This window comes from Sarcophilus harrisii, chromosome 5 (genome assembly GCF_902635505.1).
Source record: "Sarcophilus harrisii chromosome 5, mSarHar1.11, whole genome shotgun sequence".
NCBI classification, from domain to species: Eukaryota; Metazoa; Chordata; class Mammalia; order Dasyuromorphia; family Dasyuridae; genus Sarcophilus; species Sarcophilus harrisii.
In genome coordinates, this window is record NC_045430.1 from 68,296,002 (window position 1) to 68,322,055 (window position 26,054).

A 26,054-nucleotide genomic window follows, 5' to 3' on the forward strand; every position below is an offset into this window, starting at 1 on the left:
AAAGTACCTGGTGTTGATTCTATTCCAGCTAAGATTTACAAGGAACGAGGTCCATTACTAGTACAAAAACTGACTGAAATTTTCCAAGTTACATATTGAGAAGGTTATCACCCAGGACTTCAAGGATGCCTCCACTGTCTATCTCTATCACGGGATAGGAAATAGATTGTCATGTGACAATCACATGGAGAGGGAGGGGTCTCTTTCTTAGTTTTTGCTGGCAAAGTTCTTGCCAGAGTTTTCCTTGATAGGTTAATCCTTAATCTGGAAGATAGTTATCTCTCTAAGAGCCAGTGTGACTTCAGAAAGGGCCTAGGAACAGTTGAGAAGATAGTTACTGCCTAACAACTTCAGAAGAAATGCTTGGAGCAGAACAAAGAACTGTATATAACACTCATCCATCTTACCAAGGCTTTTGATTCTGTTAGTCATGAGAATTTATGGAAAATTATGTCAAAATGTGGTTGCCCAGAAAAACATATCAGTATTGTACATCAATTTGATGACAGCATATTTACCTGGATTCTGGGTTATGGATGATGCTTTCAAGCTTTCCCAGGCACCAGTGAAGTGAAACAAAGCTGTGTGCTTGTTCACATAATATTTAGCATGATGTCTACAACAATGTTGTCAGAGGCCTTCAACAAGAATGACCATGGCATTATCAACTACCACACAGAGGGCAAATTATTCAACTTGAAAAGCCAAGATAAAGTGGAGGGAGAGTTAGTGATTGATTTTCTTTTTGCAGATTATTGTGCACTAAATGAAGTCTCTGAGGCTGAGATGAAACAGAATATAGATTAATTCTCTGCTACTTGTACTAATTCTGACCTAACAATTAGCACCAAAGCAACCAAAAGTTTTCCACCAGCCAGTTCTCCACCAACCACATTATCTGTATGTGGAAATTGTAGAAGGCCAGAACTCTGGAGAAGTATACATGGAACAAGGATACTTACTACAAGGTGTTAACTCAGTGGAATTGATGAGATGATGGTTCTTTAGTATATATATACTTAGTACTTAGCATGGTGATGTAATGGCTCTCTAGTTCACACATAATCAGTATGCTGTAATGATGTAATTGTAATAGGGTATTTAAGGGCTCAGAAGGACTGGAAAAGAGACTTCTATCTTTGACCAGCCTCATGGTGGCTCTCCTACCTCCTGCACTAAGATCAAGCCTGGGCCAGAATAAAGACTCTCTAGACTCTATTCTTGACCATTCTTGTAGTGTCTATCCTGCTGAGACCAAGGCCCATCCGAAAGACCTCCAGAAAGCTAGCCTGGACATTACATGGAACCATCAAGAAATGTAGAAATGTTGAATGCTGTGGATTAAGTTCACTTATCTTGGCATTATACTTTCCAGGGATGTACACGTAAATGGTGAGGTTGATGCATGCCAGAGTAAGTTCAGTGCTTGGGAAGCTCCAAAGGGAAATGTGGGAAAGAAGCAGTTTAAGACTGCTTACCAAACTGAAGGTAGACATAGCCATTGTGCTGACTTCATTGTTATATGCTTGTGAAACCTGGACCGTCTACCAGTGCCATACTTGGAATTTGAATTACTTCCATTTAAGTCATCTTAGGAAGATTATAAAGAATACCTGACAAGATAAAGTACTAGATACTGAGTTCCTTTCTTAAGCTAAGCTGCAGGGAGTACAGCTCTAATCACCTGGCCATGTTCTTTAACTTCTAAACATGCATATGTCTAAAAGATTATTTTATGGAGAACTCACACAAGGCAAGCACTCACATGAAGGTCAGAAGAAGCAATACAATTAAGGTGTCTCTGAAGAACTTTGGGATTGAATGCATGACATGGGAGAAATTGGTAAGGATCATCCACTGTGAAGTGCCCACATCAAAACAGGTGCTGTGCTCTATGAGTAAAGCAAAATTGCAGTAGCTCGTAGGAATGTGAGATACACAAATTTAGAGACATCTCTCCTCCAAATGTTCATTTGACCTATTTGCACCCAAGCTTTGGTAGAACCTTCTGAGCTCATATTGGTCTAATCAACCATAATCAGACTGTTATCCTGTATCTTGACTACAGCATAGTGAGCTCATAGCATTCTCTTCAAGAACAAAGGGAAACAATCAGACCAATCAACTGCCACTGTTACTTCTGCACTGTAGTATAGGCTGTGTAGGCTATGATCAACTCTTGACATGATTACTGTAATAATTGGCTGGTAGATCTTCCTGCCTCAGGCCTCTTCCCACCCTGGTCCACCTTCCATTCAGTCACTGAAGGGATTTTCCTAAAATGCAGATCTATTCCTTACACACACACACACACACACACACACTCTTTAGTAAACTCCAGTGGCTTCCTCTTATCTTCAAGAGCAAATACAAAATGCTGTTAAGAGTTTCAAAGACCTTCCCAGCCTAGCTCCTTCCTGCCTTTTCAATCTCCTTATTAAAACTTCACCCTCTGATACAGACTCTTTTGTTTTAGTGACACTGCTCTAGGTATTCCACTAAGACACTCCATTTCTCAATCCTGGGCATTTTCTATGGCTATATCCCATTCCTAAAACATTCTCCCTACTCATCTCCAAAAGCCATGGTTTATGATTCAAGTAGATTATTCTAGAATCCCACAAAAAGTATATTACATCTATTATAGAGAAAATATAAAAGAAATATGTGGGAATGCTTAGGTAAAAAATGGAATAAGATTATGGAAGACCTAGAAAGAAATGCATTTTACAATATGAAAGAAGCAAAGTTGATCTTGACTAAGTTATTTCTGTGACTGTAAACAAGAAAAAGTTGTTTAAAAAGAGGGAGGGAGAAGAAGAGATGGAAATATAGGAAGTTATCATCTGAGAAGAGAATTTTAATTTTTATATGTGTCTCCTTATATGTCTGTTATCTGTGCTAGTAGAACCAAATGAGAAAAATGAAAGACTGAAATTGGAATTGACTAATATAACATTATATATACTATAGAATAGAGATGCTATTTCACTATATTTTGAGAAGGAGATATTAGTTGGTGAGTTCCCTCTGAATTGTCACAAGAAATCAAGGAGGCAAAAAGAGTATACCAATTTTTCTCTAATCTTTAACAAGTATGTTTTTATCATATGCCATGTTCTGTTTCTTATAGGCTAAAGATTTTAACCCTTGTGTAACATCCTTACTTAATGCAGATGAAAATGTTCTGATCATTTTTTCTTAAGAATAAAACACAAAGTATTGCAGAGTTGAAGTCATTCCGAAGATGCCATTCAATTATAATACTGAAAATAAATATTTTTCCTTTCAGATTTTGACAGTGAAAGTAGAAGGCTTTGCTAAATATCCTAAGGGTATTATTCAACGTTCAGATGTGGAAAAGTTCCTTTCAAAGAAAAGCAAATTTCCCAAGAATTACATGTCTCAATACTTTAAACTCCTTGAAAAATTTCAGATTGCTTTGCCAATAGGAGAAGAGCATTTACTAGTTCCAAGCAGGTAAACTCTAAATATAAATGTATTATAAAATATTATAAATTTTCATTTCATTTTTTAAATCATGGAAGTTAGATTATCTGATGCCAGTATTAAGTAACTGCCTTCCCCGCCCCCACAATATTATTTCTCCTTCACAGACTGTAAAAGTAGTACATCTTTCTCAAGACTGCATCTTGTTGAAAAGCAGAAAATGCTATATATGATCATCAGTGGAACTAAATGCTCTGCTAGATCTATGATTACACTATTATGGGTATTCTTTCTACCAATGCTGAGTCCAGGCCCTACATTCTCTGCTGTTCTTGTCCACGAATTTCTGTAAATTAATCAGATTTCTTTAGTTCAATCTTAAGGGTACCAGTAAAACACTTGTGCTGTACTATCCATTCTTACTTTTTAGATGAAAATTTCAATTTCATCTATAAAACTTCATGATAAACTTTATGTGGTTCATTTTTTTCCCAGCCATAACTCTCCTTGTCATTATCTTCTATAAGATAGAAAATAGAAAAGTAATGAAAGAATATAGAATGATAGACTGATTATAATGATGTTTTGTTTGGGAAGAATTCTTGAAGGATGAATCATGAACATGAATTGCCTAAGTGAAGAATCTCACTGAGAAAGATTCACAGAATTTTAGAAAAAAGGATAGACCTTAGAGATTTACATTTACTCTAGTTCAACCCCATAATATTTTTAGATGAGGAAATATGAGCATGACCAATATATAGCAAGTTAATAAGTACATTTTTGTTTTGTAACAATCATTAGATGGAAATTTGAGTTCTAATTTAGACTATATCTCTAATAGGCAGTGCAATATGTCTCAGGGGTCCTCAAACTACGGCCTGCGGGCCAGATGCGGCACCTGAGGACATTTATCCCCCTCACCCAGGGCTCTGAAGTTTCTTTATTTAAAGTCCCACAAAACAAAATTTTTGTTTTTACTATAATCCAGCCCTCTAATAGTCTGAGGGACAGTGAACTGGCCCCCTATTTAAAAAGTTTGAAGACCCCTCTCTAGATTTTCTTGAGCCTCAGTTTTTCTTCTCTGAAAAAAAAATGTTGTACTAGATGTCTTTTTCTGTTTCAAATCTTGTGACATTCAAAACTGTTATCTTACAACAAAGAAATGGAACTAGTTTACTATGTATCTTATTAATCAGTCATGCTGCTCTACGGTGAATTCAGAGTATGTAAGACTTTTTAAAGGAATATTACATTCTGGGGTATCCTGGTAAATGATTAAAAACAAATTCTCCTGGAGAAAATATGTACAATACTTTTTAAAAATTTCTTTTTTTGTTGTTTAGCATTTTATTTTTCTCCAGTTACATGTAAAAAGCAAGTTTTAACATTTGCTTTTAAAACTTTGAATTCCAAGATTCTCTCCTTTCTTTCTCCCCACCTCTCTCATTGAGAATGCAAGAAGTTCAATATAAGTTATACATGTGTAATCATGCAAAATATTTCCATAACAGTCATGTTGCGAAAGAAAACAGACTAAAAAAACCTTCAAGAAAAATAAAGATTAAAAAAATGCTTCAGTCTGCATTCAGACATCATCAGTTCTTTCTCTGATTATGGATAGTATTTTTCATCCTAAATCTTTCAGAATTGTAGTGGATCATTGTATTGCTGAGAATAATTGTGTCATTCATAGCTGATCATCTTACGATATTGCTGTTACTTTGTGCATAGTACATTTCATGGAAGTCTTTCCAGATTTTTCTGAGAGCATCCTATTCATCATTTCTAATAGCACAGAATATTCCATCACAATCATATATCACAATCAGCCCTTCCCCAATTGATGGACATTCTCTCAATTTCCAGTTGTTTATCCCAAGAAAAGAGCAGCTATAAATATTTTTGTACATATAGGTTCTTTTCCTTTTTTTTTTTTTTAAATATTCTTTGGGATACAGACCTAGGAGTGATATCTCTAGGTTAAAAGGTAGGCATGGTTTTATAGCCCTTTGGACAAAGTTCAAAAGTGCACTACAGACTAATGGAATCACAATTTCACCAACAATGCATTAATGTCTGATTTTTCCCACATCTTCACTATTTGCCATTTTCTTTTTTTTTTTTTTGTCCTGTTAGCCAATCAATGAAACAATAAATGAAGCCTTGACTTGCAGTATTTGTCTTTTAATTAGAGAAATGCTTATATTGAAATTTTAATTATCGGCTCTGGCATACTTCTGAACATGTTTAAAAAATGAAAATTATACTGATTGACAGTAATATATATGTGTGTATATATATATATATATATATTAGAAACAGATATATATTTATAAATTATATTTTATATAATTGTCATAACAGACTATAGGAAAACCATATATATATATATATATATTATTTTTTATATACTGCTCAGTTCATTTTCAGTTGTTTTCTATTCTTCTTGACCTCATTTGGGGTTTTCTTGGCAAAGATACTAGAGTGGTTTCCTTCTCTACTTCATTTTACAAATGAGGTTAAGTGACTTGCCCTGGATCACACCATTAAGTATCTGTTGTCATATTTGAACTCAGGAATATGAATCTTTCTGACTCCAGCTGGCATTCTATCTACTATGCCATCTAGCTTCCTTGGTTTAACTACTTTTTACCTATAAGAGTATGAGTATGTTGTCTAGTAGCACACAAAATTCCAGGTACTATTCTCTTTTCCAGTGTACAGTTACTCTTTTTACATTCCTTCATCACTAATTAACAAGGATTATAGCACTACCCTCTCAATTTATGGAGGATAAAAGATCCCTCAGAATAATAGTCATAGGAATAGATGTTGGATTATTCTGTTCAATTTGTACTATTTTTAAGTAGAGATGGAACATGTCCTTATCACTCTAGGGATTTTCAGATTAGAATTTTCATATCAAGATAAAGGAAACAGTTCCCATGGAATTTTTCTGTACAATTTAATTGCATCATTCAAATAAAATGAATCTTTTACAAGTCACCCAGGTTGGATGCCATATAAACTTTTTAGAGTTATATAAACTATAAAGGAGTTTAAGTTAGGTTACAGATTAAACTACATTTAGAGTTCACAATGAGCTGATCAAGAGGACAGATTTATATGCCTACAGAGTCATTGTTAGGTGAATCTTTCTACAATAAGCTAAGTCAAATTATTTTGGAATGTTGACTCCTTTTTTGGATTCTTATCTGAGGTGTGCTAAAGGCCTGCCAGATTTTTATAATCCATTTGGTACCTAGCAGAAAAAAAGCCAACATACAGTTGGTAATTTTGAAAAAAAAGAAAAGAAAAGAAAAGAAAAGAAAACTGAGATAGGAACAAAAGTATCTCCAATCCAGGGCCATTAGGCCATTAGGATGTGAAGAGAAATGGGAGCTGAGGTAGAATGTGAGGACTGATTCTAGTTCTTAGATCTCTAGGATCCCAGGCCAGAGGGAGAGCAAGAACCACCCATACTATCCAGAAATTCAAGAGATTTTGTCAGATCTTGACCCTAGCATAAAATCTCAGTCAACTAAATTTAGCTGGAGATAAAAATACATAGAAACACTCAAATGCAAGGGCAAAAATATTATGGATTGAGAAATTCAAGCAATAAAACCAGAAGAAAATAACTATAATAACTACAAGTAGGACCTCAGGGAAAAAAATATAAAGAATAGCCTGTTAGTTAGGATTCTAAGAATGGATGTAAGAAACGAAGCAAGAAGATTTTGGGAAAATGGAAGTAGAATAAATTAGCTTAGATCAGAAGGTAGAAAACAAGTTCCTGAAAAATCAAATGAAAGGAACATAACTCATTGTTTCAATAAGCCATTTGGAAGAAACATTAGAAGACAGATTGTACTGTCCAAAACAACTAAACTGGAAAAAAAAAAAAAACAACAGATTGAATTTGCATAATAAGGAATCATTGTACTCTTTGAAAACTATGATAAATAAAAACACCTGGAAATGTCAAATTTTGAAAAGTCACATAAGTACCCAGATCTAGTAGAATCAGATGACAAAGTAACAAAGGAATCTAGTAGTCATCTCCTTATTCAGTCATTCAGCATTTATGGTTTTTTATCTTTTATCTTTTGTCTATTTTAGTAAGCTATCAGGTTCTGTGTTAAGAGATGGTATCTGGCATAAGTTTCTGTCTTTTTTACATATAGGGCATATAACTAGTGAGGGTGATTGGATCAAGTTAGGAGTTTTTAAGGATAAAGGAGAGATGGGGGAGCCATGTGGAAAGCAGGGAAAGAGCCAGTGAATAGGGAAAGATTAAAGATAGCAAAGAGAGTGAGGATGATACTAAATACAGTTTTCTGTAAAAGTGAGAAGGAGATTGACTTAAGGGTCTATCTATAAGTGTTTTCCTGAGCAAAAAGGATCACCTGCTATCTGAGTCCTGTGAATAAAGAGCAACAGAGGGATAAAAGATATGTAGAATGAAAGTTAGTAGAGATGGAAGATGCAAATAAAGGGTTGTTTTTTCAAAATAGGAGAGAAATAAGCAGATTTGTAGGCAGGGGGAAATGAATCAGTAGAGAGAAGGAGAGATTAAAAATAAGTGAAAGTATGGGGATGGCACAGAAACAATATTTTAGAGGAGAGAGATGGAATGAGATCTCTTAGAAAGTAAAAGAGTTACCCTGAAAAGGCATAAAGCCATTTCATTATATGAGACAAGGATGATGAAAGAGGAAGTAGTAGGTGGCATTTGTGATAGGAGCTGAGGGAGAAAGTGTTTATAATGAATGGCCTCAATGTATTTGGTATAAGGGAGGATTTTTATTTGAGAGGATGAAAATGCATCAAAGAAATATTGAGAAAATACATAATAGGATAGAAAGGAAATTCAGAAGAAGACAGCTAAACAGGCCAATTTTGTTACCATTATGTTAACTTTTATACATTTTATTTTATAACATATTTAAATTTTTATCTTAATATATAGTCTTCTCTTTTTTATTTATATTTTGTAGTATTCATGTTTGTTAAGTTTATGATAAAAAGAAAATCTTAGTTAAAAAATTGGTTTGTTATTTAGTTGGAAATTTATTTAGGTCTCTATCTTATGTAATATGAGAGGCAATGTATTATAATTGAGTTAAAACTGAACTCACAGCCAGGAAAACCTGGATTTAATTGCTGTCACTAATCTTGACTTTGTGACCCTAAGCTAGTTATTTAATTCTTAGTATTCTAGACAGTTTCTTTAAGTTGGAGAGAAGATATAAACCTACACTGATAAAAAGGAGTTTTCTCACTTGGGACTGACTAATAGAAGAATGTTTTATGCATGTGCTGGAATATATTAAAGGAAGAATTTTTCAAAGTAACAAAAACTAATTTTAAAAAATAGAACAGGGATAGTATGGGCTAGTATGCAAGATAAAAATATGACATCTAAAATATATTAAAATCCTTTAATTAATTAAAAATTCTCAGTCTACAAAGGATGAACAAAGAATGTGAAAATTTTCAAAAAAGAAAACAAACTATTAATCATTTGAGAGAAAAAAAATGAGCCTCACCATTAACTAGAGTAATGCACATTAAAAACAATTCAGTACCAATTAACCTGCCAAAAAATTATTTTATGGAACTAGAAAAAATAATAACAAAACTCCTCTGGAAGAGCAAAAGGTCAAGAATATCAAGGGAATTAATGAAAAAAAAAAATACAAAGGATGGTAGCTTAGCAGTACTAAACCTAAAACTATATTATAAAGCAGTCATCAGAACCATTTGGTACTGGCTAAGAAATAGAGCAGTGTATCAGCAGAATAGGTTATATATACACAACAAAATAATCAATGCCTATATTAATCTGATATTTCATAAACCCCCAAACTCCAGTTTCTGGAATAAGAACTCATTATTTGGCAAAAATTGCTGGGGAAACTGAAAAATAATATGTTTAAAATGTCATAAACTTATATCTCACACTCCATGCCAAAATAAGGTCAAAATGGGTACATAATTTGGGTATAAAGGATGATACCAAAAACAAATTAGGAGAGCAAGAGATAATTTACCTATCAGATCTTTGAAGAAGGGAGGAACTTATGACCAAAGAACTAGAGAACATTATAAAAGGCAAAATTTACAACTTTAACAAGATTAAACAGGGAAGTACAAAGCTGGGAAAAAATCTTTACAACCAGTGTTTCTGATGTAGATCTTATTTCCAAAATATGTGAAGAACTGTGTCAAATTTATAAGAATATAAGTCATTCCCCAATTGATAAGTGGTCAAAGGATATGAACAGAAAATTTTCAAATGATGAAATTAAAACCATCTATAATCATAACAAAATGCTCTGAATCATTAATTGATTAAAGAAATGCAAATTAAAATAACTCTGAGGTACCACTTCACACCTCTCAGATTGGTTAAGATGACAAGAAAAGATAATGATAAATGTTGGACGGAATGTAGGAAAACTGGGACACTAATGAATTGTTGATGGAGTTGGGAAATGGCCCAATCATTCTGGAGAGCAATTTGAAACTATGCTCAAAGGGCTATAAAACTGTGCATACCCTTTGACTCAGTAGTGCTACTACTGGGTCTATATTCCAAGGAAATTATAAAGGAAGGAAAAGGACCCACATGTGCAAAAATGTGCAGCTCTTTTTGTGGTAGCAAAGAATTGGAATATGAGTAATGTCCATTAGTTGGCGAATGGCTGAATAAGTTGTTATATGTGAAGGTAATGAAACATTATTGAGGTATAAAAAATGATGAACAAGCTGTTTTTAGGAAGGCTTGGAAAAATTTACACGAATTGTTGCTGAGTGAAACAAGCAGAACCAGTAATACATTGTACACAATTATAGCAAAAATGTGTGATGATCAACTATGAAAGACTTGGTTCTCAGTGGTTCAGTGATACAAGGCAATCTCAATAGACTTTGGATAGAAAATGCCATCTGCACGTAGAAAAAGACTTTTTTTTCTTTCCCAACGTATTCCCTTTTTGTTCTGATTTTTCTCTCCCAACAAGATCATGTGTATTATAAATAAATAAATAAAATAAAACCAATTCAGGAGCTGTGGAACATTCTGAGAAGATGGCAGAATAGGTCAGAAATATCTGGGCTCTCCAGATTTCCTTCACAAACATAAGGGAAAGTACTACAAAATTAACAAAGAACAGCAAAAAATAAGGAGGTAAAGCAGTTGTCCAATATTTTATAATTTTACAAATTCCTTTAATTAAAAAAAATTTAGTTGATTGTCCTGTTGTCTCACTCAGTTTCCTTATAAGCATATCTCAGTTTTTTTGTACAAGGACTAATAAGTCTATTTAACTTGATTTATATTTTATCTAATATAGCTTTACAAGCTTACAGTTTCCTACATAATATATACAAATAAATTTATGGAAGTGATGGGAAATACTAGACTTTTTTTTTTAAAAAAAGTGTATTTAATGTCCTGGTTATCCTCAATAGGAACAAGTTAGTGTGATTAAAATTTTAGTGAAAACTCAAAATGATGATGTTCTTTTTTCTCTTTTAGTTTGTCTGATCAGAGACCTGTGATAGAACTTCCACACTGTGAAAACTCTGAAGTTATTGTTAGGTTGTATGAAATGCCTTATTTTCCTATGGGATTTTGGTCCAGACTGATCAGTCGATTACTTGAAATTTCTCCTTACATACTCTCAGGCAGAGGTATGTATTTAATAACAGTAAATTGATGATAGTTTTTGGCTAGGAAAAAACCTTAAAGGTTTTTTTAATATTTTAAGATAAAAAGTAGAAAAACATATGAATATTATCTAAAGTAATGAGTCAATACCTCACTTATTCATACTTCATATGCATGAACCTTAGTAGTTAGCTATATAGCTGAGAACCATTAGTCTCTAAACAACCCAAATAAATGTGTATCCTAGGCATAGCACTAGCCTCTCAGATGAACAAGGTAATGATGAGAATGTAGACCTCCCACTTGCCATGTTTGGATTGATTTGCTCATACAACTTATATTCACAATAGATCTGGGGTTCTGAAAAGGAGGCCTATTATACTGCTACTATTGAGATTCTTTTATGAATGCTCTAGTGGCAAATCTGGTGTGTGTGTGGGGGGGAATTCACTCCTATTACTCATTATTGTAATTATTGAGTCCCCACTTCCTATTTACACAAAATTAGTTGTCACAATATTTATATCAGCAGACAAGAGTGAGGATACTTGCTTGGAAAATATGGGAATAATAAGAGTAATAGAAGGCAAAGCAAGAAGAATCAAAATATAACTATCCATCCACAAATGTTAGTCACACTTCTTCATAAATGTCCCTAATGTCCTTGAAGAAAAGTAGATACATATTTTAAAAACTAGAAGAAAAATAGAGATTAGGTGCCCATGTGCCTACAACAACTCACTACTCTGAATGGCAAGCCTTGTTATCCTTGTTCTCTTAGAAGAAGTATCTATCATGAATCATTGGTGAGGAAAAAAAAAACACTTTTCTGCTATTTCCTTTCTAGTCCTTACAGCCCTTCTGCTGGGTGAAATTGCTTTTCTCCTACTCTTGAGCTGCTAATTCAGTAACAGACTCTTTTAAAACTCCTTTGGCAGGATACTGCAGTGGTAAACCGTTTCCTTAATCTAGAGAGCTGCCAAGTGTCTAAGATCTGAGAATTCCGCCCTCCCCCCCTTAAAAGCAAAGAGATCAGTAGAGAGCAACTCAGACATCCCTGAGAGATTTCCCTTTATGCTATAGTAAGCCTTAGAAAGCAATAAATTCAGATAGTTTCCTACAATGCAGCAGAATTTAAGTCTCCTCCAAAAAGCTTCAGAGACAATCAGTGGTCAGTTATCTCATCTGACTTAGCACTATTAGCTTACTGCTTTCTGTCTTCTGCAAGCAACTTTTCTTATTATATCCAACTTTCTCCTCCTTTTCTCCTATTCCACTCTTCTTTAGTTTTTTTTAGGCATCCACTTGGTACAGTAGATAGGAACTGGAATCTGGAGTCAGGGAAACCTGAATTCAAATCCAGTCTCAGACAGTTACAAAATGTGTGACTCTAGAAAAGTCATTTTCTAGATTTTTCATTTGTAAAATGGGAATAATAATAGAAGCTATGTCCCAGGGTTGTTGTGAGAATAAAACAAGATAATAATTGTAAAACACTTTACAAACCTTAAAATACTATAAAAATGCTAGTTACTAATACTATTTATTATTAGTATTGTAATCCCTCAAATCAGTGCCTCCTTTTAAGCCAAGATATAAAACCCAATTATTTCACCTTTCTGTGAGGTACTATTCTATCACTTTTTATCTAATTTTCCCATATTCTCCAAACTACTGCTTAGCTTATTGCATATGTATAAGCCAATAAACATAACCTGCAGCTCTTATTATTCATATCTCTAGCAATCTTTACTTTTTTTGCTTTGATTTTATTAAACAGGTCCTTTCAAAACATATCTCTGATGAGCACTTCTCCATCTAGTTCCCCAAACAGTCTATATTTGTCATCACTATGTTACTTATGTTTTAAGATGATTTTTTAAAAATAAATTTTCATGTTGTTTCATTTTCATCAGCTAAAATTTCCATAGAGGAGAGAAACAGTATTTCACAGATATCATAGGGTAAAAAGAAAGGAATGATTGTGCAGGAATTGTGCTGAGTGCTTTACAAATATTATCTCATTTGATCTTCACAACCATGTGCAACAAGTACTGTTATTATCTCCATTTTACAGTCATGGAAACCGAGACAAACAGGTTAAATGACTTACCTAGGGTCACACAGGTATTTAAGTTTCTGAGTCCCAATTTGAACTTATGTCATTTTTTTGACTGTGAGCCTAGTACTTTATTCATTGGACCATTTAGCTGCCTCATGGCATAAAATACATGTGCTAAATTAAAGCTCATGCATTTAACTCATAGGAATGCCTTCCGAGTTCTTGAAGCAGAGCGTAATCACTCTTCTTACAAACTTGGTTTCCCAGCTCATGAAAGAGACAGCATTAGTCAGAGGTAAACATTGTGACTTTAGTAAGAAGTAGTAGCTGACAGAATCATAGTAAGGAAGTTGACAGGAAAAAACTAAGGAATTGAGTCAAAAAGCATAGTAATCTATGGTTAATTATGTTACACAGCTAGCAGTATTCCCTTTGATGGCAACATTTTACTGTGTAGCATAACAATTCATGTGCATAATGATCATAAAGTATAAAAAAATCAGCATACACTAAGAAATTAGGAAAGCATAGCGTTTATTTTAGAAATATCTAATCAAATACTACTAAAGTAAACATATTTCACTTTACTTAAATGGAAAATTGGACTTAAGTGAGGCAGGCTTCAGATAAATGGTCTATTCCTATATTTTGAAATTCACCTCAATAAGAAATTTTTGTTATATTTTATTAGCTATAGATAATTAGAATTGAAAAAGTAGCATTAGGACATTAAGATTTCAGCAACTATAAATATCTTTCATTGACTCAATTTCCTCTCTTGTTAATGCACTAAAACTATACTATACAGTTCTTATAGCTCTATATTGTTGTTATTGTCACAGTCATTTTTAATGGGAACTGACACATTTCCAAATTAATCAATGGACATTTGAACTCAATTCTGATTTTTTAAAGGTGAAGAATTAAATGATAAATATATTCCCTAATTTTTCAAAGAATATTTTCTTTGGAGTATCCTTTTGGAATTAACTGATTGTTTTTGGTAGTCAACATTTTGCATTTCATGCAAAAACTACTGAACTGTTTTATGTCATTTGTTTTGGGAAATTTGTGTTGGTTTTGGTAAAATTTATTATTGAAAGTTATAAGAGTTTTGGCAATCTCCTTTAGAACGGGCCCTTCGCCCTAACAGAATGTATTGGAGACAAGGAATCTACCTAAATTGGTCTCCTGAAGCCTATTGTCTAGTAGAATCTTCGATTTTGGACAACAGCTCAGAGAGTATCTTGAAAATTACAGCACCTTCATGCAGAAAAGGTAAATCACTTGATTTATTTTCTCACACTGTTTGAGAAAGGTTCATGTGCTTATTTTTCATTTTATTATTAAAAACTATTTATAATATAATTATGAAAAACACAAATACTATGTTATATTGTACTATATTGTGTTAATTATATAAAGGCTATGTATAATTATAACTATACAGCATTTGAGCATAATTTTAACGAACTTATTTCTTGGATTGTATATAGGCTGTATCATTTTGGGACAAGTTGTAGATCACATAGATTCTCTGATGGAAGAATGGTTTCCTGGTTTATTGGAAATAGATGTCTGTGGTGAAGGAGAAACACTGTTAAAGAAATGGGCTTTATATAGTTTTAATGATGGTGAAGAACAACAAAAAATATTACTTGATGATTTAATGAAGAAAACTGAAGAAGGTATGTTCTTTAATAATTTCACTATGATACAACATTTTAAGATGCACCCTTTAATGAAGAAACATTTTTATTTGAAAACTAAATTATACTATATGAGAGTATATGTATACACAGCTGAATTTAGAAACCAATCAGTGAACAAATTTTTTTTTTATATGAGGTATTGAGGTTTTAGGGATTTTTGGCTGGAATAATAGTTTGAAAAAATATGCCTTGAAGCAACTATCAAAATGCATCTACTCTAAAAGAATTACTAAGTGGCAATCTGACTTTAAAAAGAAAATTTTAATATTGTAAATATTTATAATTTTTATGCAAAGGTGATTTTTAATAAAGAGGATGTTGTTTTATTCAGTCTTTTTAAAAGTGGGTGGGTGGGTGGTGATGGTAGTTGTGGTGATGGTGGTTATGGTATTGGTGGGTATAGAACTGGCATTAGAATCAGAAAATCCTTGGTTCATTTCCAACTCCTAATTACGTGATTTGGACAAACCACAGACTCTCAGAGTGCTCTGGTTAACTTTTTCTAAGAAATTGCAGAGGAAATTTCCATATCTTGGATTTCCCTCTACCAATGAAATTTCAGATCCAGTTGTTATTCTTTTTTTATGTATGTGTATATTAAAAGATTCTTTGAAATGTATTTTTTTCTAGTGGAGTAGTAATTACAGGATAAAATAAATACTTATATTGACCATAATGACTTCAGGATCTACATACCATACAAACATATGTAAAAGTGACAGATACACTTAATGAAAAACACTTTATGATGGAAAAGGTAATACAAAGCTGAGAACATTCTAATTAGTTGTCCTTCTTTAAATGGCTTAGGATGGTTAGCAGTATGGGTTAACACAGTTAGACAGGGGAGTGGAACTCAACAAATGAGGATATGTACAACTTTAGAAAATTCTGCATGATGCTACTGTAAATAATATACTTAAGTACTGAAGACAAAGGGAATATTTTTTAGCACACCAACCAATGGGTGTTTATGAGCCAATTTGTGTTTTCTGTGGATTAAAAGGCCAATATGGATATTTGTTTGTAAGCAGAGACTAGATAGCGTATACTCCACAATCAGGCCCTTCTGTACATGTGTACACTTTCCTGATTGCCCTCCTATATAGAATAATGTCCAGAGAGTTGTAATATCTGTAACCTTCTAAGGTAGAACACAGATAGATAGGTAGATAGATAGATGACTTTAAAAGTATAGATTGTGATGAAAAGACATGTATAAAGTAAGTAAATTTTTTAATCCCTGAGAATACTTTTTCTAAATCATTATCTTACTCTAAGGGTAGAAGGAAGTGATTATAAGATTCTGCTTCTCAGGGGATACTAATCCCCAACAATAGATGTGAACTTTTAAAAATTAGAATTACTGATTAGTATGAAATGTTTCAAAACTTCCAGAGAGAAAGAATACAGAAATGATGAAAATAAATGGTAGATTTAAATAGAATATATGATTGGAAAAAAGAAAGAATTAGTGGTTTAAAAAAAAAGGAAAAACATTGTCATCACAAAGTGAATAAATACAAATCTATTTATCTCCATATATCCATATTCATCTACATATATCTATATTTATATCTAATTTTATATTTGTATCTATCTCTAAATATGTGACCTCTAACATTTGAACATAATCACATACATCAGTACAAAACTTTGATAAAGAATTAAGCAACTCAAAGTGGGATTAATAAGTACTTAATCAGTCAAAAATAAATTGAATATAGTCACTTTATAATTAAATGTCACATTAAATAAAAATGTCTCATTTCCTCTCTTCACAGGAGATCTCTTAATTAATCCAGATCAACCAAGGCTTACTATCCCAATAGGCCATATTGCGCCTGATTTAATTTTGGCTGATTTACCTAGAAATATCATATTGAATCATGATGAGTTGGAATTTGAACAAGCACCAGAATTTCTTTTAGGTAAATATTTTATGGTTTAGTAGAGATATAGAGAAATAGAAGCCCACAAAAATCAATCATATACTGTTTAGTTCTTGAGTTTTTTCCTCTGAATTTTAAGAACATTAATATGTCACTTTTTGTAGATGGATTATAACTGAAAAGACTTGTGTTGGTATACCATTTAGAAGTTCATTTCAATAACCCAGTTAAGAGGTTATATGGATCTTGAGTGGAGTGATTGTGGGTGAAGAGAAAGCATATTATGATGAGAAATGTCATAGAGTCAGAATTGGCAAGTTTTGGTGGTCGACAAGATATTTGTAGTGAATGAGGAGCTGAGATGATACAAAACTTGAGAACCTCTTTAGGACTTAAAGGAAAATAGTGCCTTTGGCAGTACAACCAGAGAAGACCAGAAGAAAAATAGATGTGCAGGAGGAAAAATAATGAATTTTGAATTTAAGGTACCTATGGAATATAAATTTAAAGTAACTATATACAACTGGTGATTAGTGAGTAGAACAAGAAGAAAGGATCTAGAACTGGATTTATGGATTGCAGAGTAATCACTCTAGAAATAAACTCAGAGGAGTTGATGAGATTATCATGTGAGAAAATGTAGACATAGAAGAAAAGAAGGTCCAGGATAGAGCCTTGAAATAAACCAATAATTAATAGAAAAAAATTTTTAAATGATCTATCAAAGGTGATAAAGAAGAATCAGTTGAGTTGATAGGGAAAAAAACAATAAAAAGCGGTTATGCAAATAGAATAAAAAAGAGAATTCTCAGGAGATGAGAAAAATTGGCAGTGTCAATTGTGATAGTGAAATAAAAAGGATGAAGCCTGAGAAAAGAAAATGAGATGTGCTCATTAAAAGATCTGGTAGGGGCAGCTAGCTGGTGCAGTGGATAGAATACTAGCCCTGAAATCAGGAGGGCTTCAGTTCAATTCCGTATTGAATATGGAATATAATTGAATATTAAATATGGATTTAGTTTCATATACTTAATACTTTTTAGCTGTGTGATCCTGGGCAAGTCACTTAATCCCAATTGCCTCGGGGGGGGGGGGCAGAAAAAAAAAAGAAAGGTCTTTGGCAACTTGAGGTAATTTCTTTTGAATGTTGAGGTTGGAACCTAGCTTGCAAAATATTGAGAATTTAATGAGAAAAGAAATGTAGATAGTTTTTTCCCCTTAGAAGTCTGACTGAAAAGAGAGGTAAGAGAGACAGGGCAATAGTTTGAGGCGATGGTATGGAATAGAGAATTTTTTTTTAAAGATGAAGGATATTTAGGCATGCTTTTAGGCAATAGGAAAGGAACCAGTAGATAGAGTTGAGCATAAGAGTAAGAGAGCGCATAATTGTTAGGGAAATATTCTGGAGAAGACAGGAAAGGATGGGATTAATGGCTCCTATAGAGGGGTGATTTTGGTGAGTCAGGTCACCATCCCAAAGACCTCCTTAACAATGGCTTCAGGAACACCTATGCCAGACATATTGCCCTGGAGATACTTCTTCCCTAGGGCTCTACTCTTCTGCTTAGTGACTATCTCTCCAAAAAAATATGTATTTTTTTGGAAAGCCCAGTCATATTTCTCTTCATTTTCTCCTTTTTTTAGCACCTCCTTCACAACTTTTTCACCAGCCTTCTGTACGTAAGGAGGTGCAGTTGATACAGTGTTGGCTCTGAAGTCAAGAAGACCTGAGTTCAAATCTTACCTCACATACTTAATAATTATGTAATCCTGAACAAATTACTTAATTTATGTCTTCCTCAACTTCCTCGTTTGTAAAATGGGAATAATAATAGCACTTCTTCCAACTGTGATATAAAGATAAAATGCAGTAATATTTATAAAGTACTTTGTTAGCCTTAAAGTATTATATGAATGTTGTCATCACATCAGCATGATGTGTACCTGCTCTTTCTTTTCTATCTTTTATTCCCCTTCCAGTTTTAGAACCATGAACAATTTCATCACTTATCTTTGCCAGCGTTCCTGGTTGGGAGTATATCAGTCTACCTCTCTTTTATCTCTCTTATCATCCTTGTAAATTTCTGTACCAAACTGTCCCTCTCTGTTTCTCCGACCACTACTCTAGCTGTATTTTTCCCTTTTAGAATGTCAGTATCTTAAGGTCAGGGACTCTCTTTGTTTTGTACCCTCATCTCTTAATGCTTAATAAATGCTTAAACATTAATTCATTGATCAGAAAATAGAGTTAAAAAGGAGAAAGTGGGAGATTCACGAAGCTATTAAGTGTAGGGAAGGGAAGAAGATGGCCAGTTTTCTTGGTAAGTTTTCAGGGGATCAGGCATGTTGGGAAAGAGAATAATGTAGGAGACTTGAGAAGAAAAGGTTTGCCGAATCAGCTTAGGAAAGAGCAAAAGGATTGCTTGCCTTAATAAGGACATAATTGAGAATAGATTATATAATTTCATAATTACATAATATGTAGATGTATTATTTCTTTTAGTTCTATTCAGCAGCACATAGAGGAGGTGGATGAGGGAATTAATCCAAATCAGTGAAGCAAGAGAACAGAGAGAAGTTGTACTGGTTAACTATGGAGCATAGTTTCGGAACAGAACAAAATTAAACCAGATTTGGGTAGATGGCCAAGAAAATCCTAAATGAATAGAGGTCACAATGAGGACAAAAAAATAAGTTTAGAACAAGTATGGTATAAGGAGAGAAAAATCATAAGATCTTATGATCAGTTAAAGAAAATTCAAAATACTTGTTAATAGGAGGTGGTGAGTATAACTATCCCTGCGTGTGGCTAAGGAGGAGTGAAGTAGTAGATTATGAGAATGGAAGATTTTAGAATTCAGTGCTTAAAGAAATATTACCATTTATAAGTATTCAGATTGAAAAGGAAAGACTGAGCCAAATATTAAATTCCTTGAAAAGGCAGGGAAACAATGACCTGGGGCTACAGATAATAGCTACTTGGATCTGAATTGGATGGTAAATAAAGGGAAGCAGAACCTCAAAGTAGATGGCAGGGAAAGTAGAAATGGGAAGTAAGGATAATAAGGATTGTGACTTTCCTTCCAAAAGCAAAGAGTTTAGGAAAGTAAATATTAGAGCAAGAATGGCTCTATATTGGACACCCAAGAATGAGAATAACACATCTTTACAGTATTACATTTCAGTAATGCATTCAAGAAGTGAAGTGGACTAAAATAGAGTAGTTGTGTGAATGTAGATGAGGGAATACATAGCAGATATACTATGGAGGTAAAATTCAATGAGCTTGGTAACTTATTGTATATGAAGAAATTGGGGAGAATGAAAAGTCAGAATGATTCCTAAGTGGCAAATTTGAATAATCAGGAAAATAGTTGCTATCCTCAACAGAAAGAAAGGAAGGGACTATCCTTTTTCTTTCATGTCTTTAATCTCATCTCCACTGGTTCCTTCCCATATAGCTACAAACATTTTTAATTGTCATCTAAATTCTATTCTAAAAAATTCTAAAAAAGAAACAAAAACCTTTCCTGAATCTACTAGGTCGTTAGGTGCTACAGTGGATAAGGCCTTGGATCTGGAGTAGAGAGATCTGAATTCAGTTGTGACCTTAAGCACTTACAAGCTGTGTGACCCTGGCCATGTCACAACCTCTGTTCAAGTACCTCTCTTTTAGGATTATTGTGAGGATCAAATGAGATGTTATTTCAAATAATAATTAGCAAGTAGTAAGTACTTAATAAACACATTTCTTTTCATCTTGTTATCCTCTTTTCCTTCCTCTTCCATGCTTTGCTCCACTGGCTTCTTGCTATATGTTCTTGCCATATGTTCAAAAGTCCCAAAAAACACTTTTTCTCTTGATGCTTGATATGTTCTCAATTTCATTAAAAAAGGATCATCTATATCATATGGCTACATATTCCTTACTACACATTCTCTTCTTGCCCTTTCCTGAGCTAGTATCTGTTCCACACCATTCTATTTATTTTGTTTAAACTACTCTCAAAATTTATCACTAGCCTACTAATCACCAAATCCAATTTTTTTTAAGTTCTCATCTTCATTTACTATACCTTTTGATCCTTTGTCTCACAAAATGCTCCATCTCTTCTTTTTTTGTCCTTATTCTTATTGATCTCTTAATGGAGATATAATGCAAGATTATTTTGGCTCACTTTTCTTTATTTTTACACTTCTGTAGTGCTATAGACTCATTCTTATAGATTCATTCAATGACAGTCTCATTCAGTCTCATGTTTTTAAGAATGATATCTATGCAAATCATTCCCAAATTTATATTTTTCTTTCTGTTCTCCTTTTAGACCGCCAGTTTGTGTAACACATTTCCATTTGTATGTCCTATATGTACCTCAAACTTAACATATATGAAGCTGTTTATATTCCCCCTAAATTTACTCTCTCCCCACCTCATTCCACCATCCAGTCCCTCATGTTAAAAATGTAATTTCTATCTTTGATACTTACTTCTCTCTAACCTATATTCAGTTACCAAATCATCTTGTTGCTACTTCAGAAACCTCTTCTATTTTCTCTTCCACAATCCCAATATTGGTTTTTGTTGCTGCTCAATAGCAATTTAAACTGCAGCATGCTTCTTGATAGTTTTTCCAACATTCCTTCTCCTCTAATTCTTTCGAGCTATCTTTCAAAGAACTACAAAATAATCTTTTTTCTTTATAGATCTAGTCATGTATTAAAACATCTTCATTTGCCTCCTATTTAAAGCCTTCTATGAATCTGGATCAGCCCTAAGTTTTTAACTTTAATTCAAAACTTGACTCATGCAATTTATACTCCAACTAAATTAAATCCTTTTCTCTTTTTTTCCTCCCCAGCATGGAATGTCTGGTGTCTTTTTTATTTTTTTGTTTTGTTTGTTGTTTAACTACCTCAGTGCTTTTAAATCATATTGTACCCTATCCTTACAAATTCTTGTCCCCTTCTTCTTTTTCTTTGCCTGTTAAATTGCCTATCTATCCTTTTTAAAGTCCGACATAAGCGTCATCTTCTTAGTGAAATTTTCCCTAATACCCTGTGTTAGTTGTGATTTTTCTCTTTAGATTTTACATGGCACTTTTCACTTACCTCTCTAAAATACTTATAGAATATTATACTTTATAGCTATCTTTGCATCTTATCTCCATGGTATTTATATACTAGAACTATTTAATAAATATTTATTAAACATGTTGAATTTGAAATATTAGCTGAAATCATGGGAGTAGATGAGGAAGTGCATAGACAGAACATAAATGGACAAAAAAACATTAAAAAATCTTGAGAAATGCCAAATTTGCCAGCATAACTAAAAAGATATCATAGAAAAATAAACAACATTTATTCTTCACATTTATTAAAAATAAGTTTGACTATACTATATTTGATTATAATACTAAAAGAATTTTACTTTTTTATAAAAGGTGATGGTGGTTTTGGATCCGTTTATCGAGCATCCTATAAAGGAGAAGAAGTGGCTGTGAAGATTTTTAATAAACATACATCTCTTCGGCTATTAAGACAAGTATGAAATATTTATTCTTCATTTAAAAATAAATGCCATTTTACCATTTAAAAATAATTATGCCTATTCTTATTTAAATTGAGAAGAGGTAACAATTGATATTAATGGCATAATATTAAAATTCCATAAAATGAAAACAATGATCAAAAAAGCAGTATGAATTTCAAAATGAAATTTCTACATTTCTTCATATTTACAGAATAAGAATTTAGAGTTTCTTCCTCACAGGAAAATCAAAAAAGAAAAAACAAAGACTTTTTCTGGGGAGGGGGAATCGAGGAGAGGGAGCAGAGTAAATGCCTATTTAAAGCAGATTTGTCAGACTTTTTTTAGGTTTGTCTCATTTTATTTTTTGTAGAAGATAATATTTCTCCCTTAAATGTAGTTATCATGATACTATTATACTTTTGAATAAACTTTTCTCAGTTGTCAACCTTAACAAGATTACTTTAATCAGAACTGTTTTGTTTTTAAACTGTCTCATATATTTATTGCAAATTTCTATTTTAAATTCCATTGCCACATCCAACCATTTTAACATCTGAGCAGGAACCAAAACGAAATAAGTAAAATTATTAGACAATAATGAAGAAGGCACAAAGTAACAAACTTCCCTACAAATCATTAACAAAAAAGCTTTAAAAATTAAGCCTATATGTATTTAAGAAATTATTGTTTAATCATATTCTCATATTGTTTACAATATGATAAAAGAAACAAAGTATGAATTCAGCTAATATTGCTTGTTACACATTGTTTAATCATGATTTTGTGTTTTGATGTTAAGCATCTTTCCAAAGTTTGTGTGGTTTTTCTTTTTACTCCAGACTTTTTCCATATGAAAAAAAATTCAATTTGTCTTCTAATATTTCTTTGATATTTATCATTCCATATAGAAAAATAATACTTTTCTAATTATATGCCACAATTAATTTAGTCATTCCCTAATTATTTGGGGCACTTAATTTATTTTTAAATATTTTTCTCCTTTAAGTAGTGCTGTTAAGAATAGGAATATTTGCTGTTTCTTCCTATTTTATTCTTCAAGTTTTATTAGCATGTAAGCATAAAAATGGGATTGCTAAATTTAAAGACATGAATATTTTAACTCTTTTTGTATAATTCTATTTTGCTATCCAAAATTTCAAACCAATTTAATCCCAAACTAAGTTAAACCAATTTCTTACATCTATGCCAAAATTGACTCTTTTATTCTTTTCCAGTTTGCTATTTGTATTTTCTCCCAATGTGCATTTCTCTAATTATTAGAGAGTTTGAAGATTTTATAAGTGGATGTTTATCAAGTTTTTCCTAATTTGTATTAAGAGATCATTAGAAATTATAGATAGCTTGTTTTTCTTGCTTCAAGAACTTAGGTTTCCTATTTAATTAAAATCTTAATTAACCAACATTTATTTGAAAGTAAAATTGAAAGGAGGATAAGGTACCCTGAGTTATAATTGTATTTTTATTTCTGATTCTTGAGTCATCTTTTTTATGTATATTAGTTAAGAAAGTATTTGCTCCTTCCTTTAACTGAACAATTTCAAACTTAAGTAGAATATATGCATGTATGTAGGTATGGAAAGTTTCAACTCAACTCAGATATACTTTACATTTACTTAAATATAGAATGTTTAATATTCTGTATTAAATGCAGAAGAAAAGTAATTTCGATAAGTATTTATGTATATTTCTTGCTTACTTCCATTAATTCACGTTATAATTTTTTAACATTTATAGGAATTAGTAGTGCTTTGCCATCTCCATCACCCTAGTCTGATATCTTTGCTTGCTGCTGGTATTCGTCCCCGGATGTTGGTAATGGAATTAGCCCCAAAAGGTTCTCTAGATCGGTTGCTTCAACAAGACAAAGCTAGCTTAACCAGAACACTCCAACACAGGATAGCATTACATGTTGCTGATGGCTTAAGGTAATTACTTTTCCTGGCAGTGAAATGGGGGAAATTTCTCTTTTAGGTTTATGTAGGAGGAGACTTTAACGAGGATATTTTCTGAATTGTTGAATATTCATGAAGCAATTGAAATTAGAAAGAAAATTTTAATTTCATGTATCTGTTTAGAATACATATATATGTATACACATAAACTCCAGGATTGTTGGAAGACTTAAAATAATATATAAATGCTCTAAGATATTTTACAGAAGAGATAGCAGATGTCAAAGTAGTTTTAAGCATGTCTTAATTGAAAATAAGAGATATTATCTGTGCCTGTGACAAGGTACGTTCTTAACTTAGTTTGGGACACAAGGTGATCATCAGTAATGTTAACAACAACAACAAAATCACAGAGACGTGTTACAAATGGGTGTATTACAAGAGGAAGTTATATGCATGATGAACTCCATTTACCAAGGATCCCAATGGGTATCCAAGAAAACCTTGGGTATTTAAACTACAGGAACAAGGAGAAGTTAATCATGGGATGCCTGAATCCCCTTCCAGAGTCTTTTGGAAAAAAACCTTGGCAAAAGCAGCTTTCTTTTCCTTTAGGAACTACTAGATCAAGAAGATAGGATGGTTTGTTTATCCATAAAGGTACAATCTGCACAAGACAGTTTTTCAGTTGGGTACTGACTGATCTTCACTCCAAAGGGTCCAGCTTGGAGTGCAAACAGCAAATTATATTAACTCAGGACAGAAGCTTTGTCCTTGATGTTTTTAGGGCTCCCTGCATACCCCAGGATCAGAATAAGTGGAAAATAGGGCAATTTAAGAAGAAAAATTCAGGGAATACTTTAACAACAAACATTTATTAAGTACATGCTATAGACTTTTGCTAAGCAGGAAAAAAAAAACGTTATCACTCTCAAAGCTGTAGTGAGAGAAACAACATACGATATTTATCATCTACTCAAGATTCTGGTAGCTCTTGTCTGCAATCCTCTGGGACATTCTCCTTCCTCAGTGAATTCAGTTTCTTTCCTTCTCAACTCCTTATCTTTCTCCCCATAAGTTTCTAAGTTTCTCTTTTACTATCAAGAGCACCACCTTCTAGTCATCTGGAATTATCCTTGACTCTTCATTCTCATTACCTACATTGACCAAATCTTGTCATTTCTATCATCACAGCATTTCTCATATGTGATTCTTTTTCTCAAATCACACAACTTTAGTTCAGGTCTTCATTGCCTCATACCTTTACTGTTAGAATAGCCTTATAATTGGCCTACCAGACTAAAATTTCCTTACTCTAACCCATTCTTCACATAACTGGCAAAGTGCTTTTCCCAAAATATACTTTTTCCCCCCAGTCAGTAAACCCCTATAACTCCCAATACAATAAAATATAAACACTTTACTGTTTGGAATTTAACTCCCTTCATAACTTGGCTCCCCCAGCCTACCTTTCTAGGTCTAGTGTATATTATTCCCTTCCCACATTCTACAGCCCACTCATCTTCCATTTTTGCTATTCCTTACACATTATGTTCCATCTCTCTTCTCTATGACTTTGCATTGACTATCCCCCATAAGAGACATGTACTCCCTCCTTATCTCTGCCTCTTTAGAATCCTGTTTTTCTTCCTTCAGGATTTAGGTCACTGCCACCTTCCAAATGAAACACTTTCCAGAGCCTCCCAAATTTCCAATGTCCTCACTTTCAGAATTCCCTTGTGTTTGTTTTCTATTTATTCTTTATATACTTAGGTATGTACATGTTGTCTCCCCTGATGAAATATAAGCTC

General features: G+C 32.9%; 1 protein-coding gene across 3 annotated transcripts in view; it reads left to right on the forward strand.

The window, feature by feature from the left end:
- Nucleotides 1–26,054, forward strand: part of LRRK2 (leucine rich repeat kinase 2) — a 177,373-nt gene that overhangs the window by 129,790 nt on the left and 21,529 nt on the right. For all 3 annotated transcript variants that reach the window (XM_031940539.1, XM_012550850.3, XM_031940540.1), the window contains 7 exons: nucleotides 3,293–3,480; nucleotides 11,000–11,154; nucleotides 14,325–14,471; nucleotides 14,690–14,881; nucleotides 16,690–16,836; nucleotides 22,242–22,342; nucleotides 24,086–24,276. In XM_031940539.1, coding sequence (XP_031796399.1) covers nucleotides 3,293–3,480; nucleotides 11,000–11,154; nucleotides 14,325–14,471; nucleotides 14,690–14,881; nucleotides 16,690–16,836; nucleotides 22,242–22,342; nucleotides 24,086–24,276 — 1,121 coding nt within the window. The remainder of the gene's footprint in view (nucleotides 1–3,292; nucleotides 3,481–10,999; nucleotides 11,155–14,324; nucleotides 14,472–14,689; nucleotides 14,882–16,689; nucleotides 16,837–22,241; nucleotides 22,343–24,085; nucleotides 24,277–26,054) is intronic.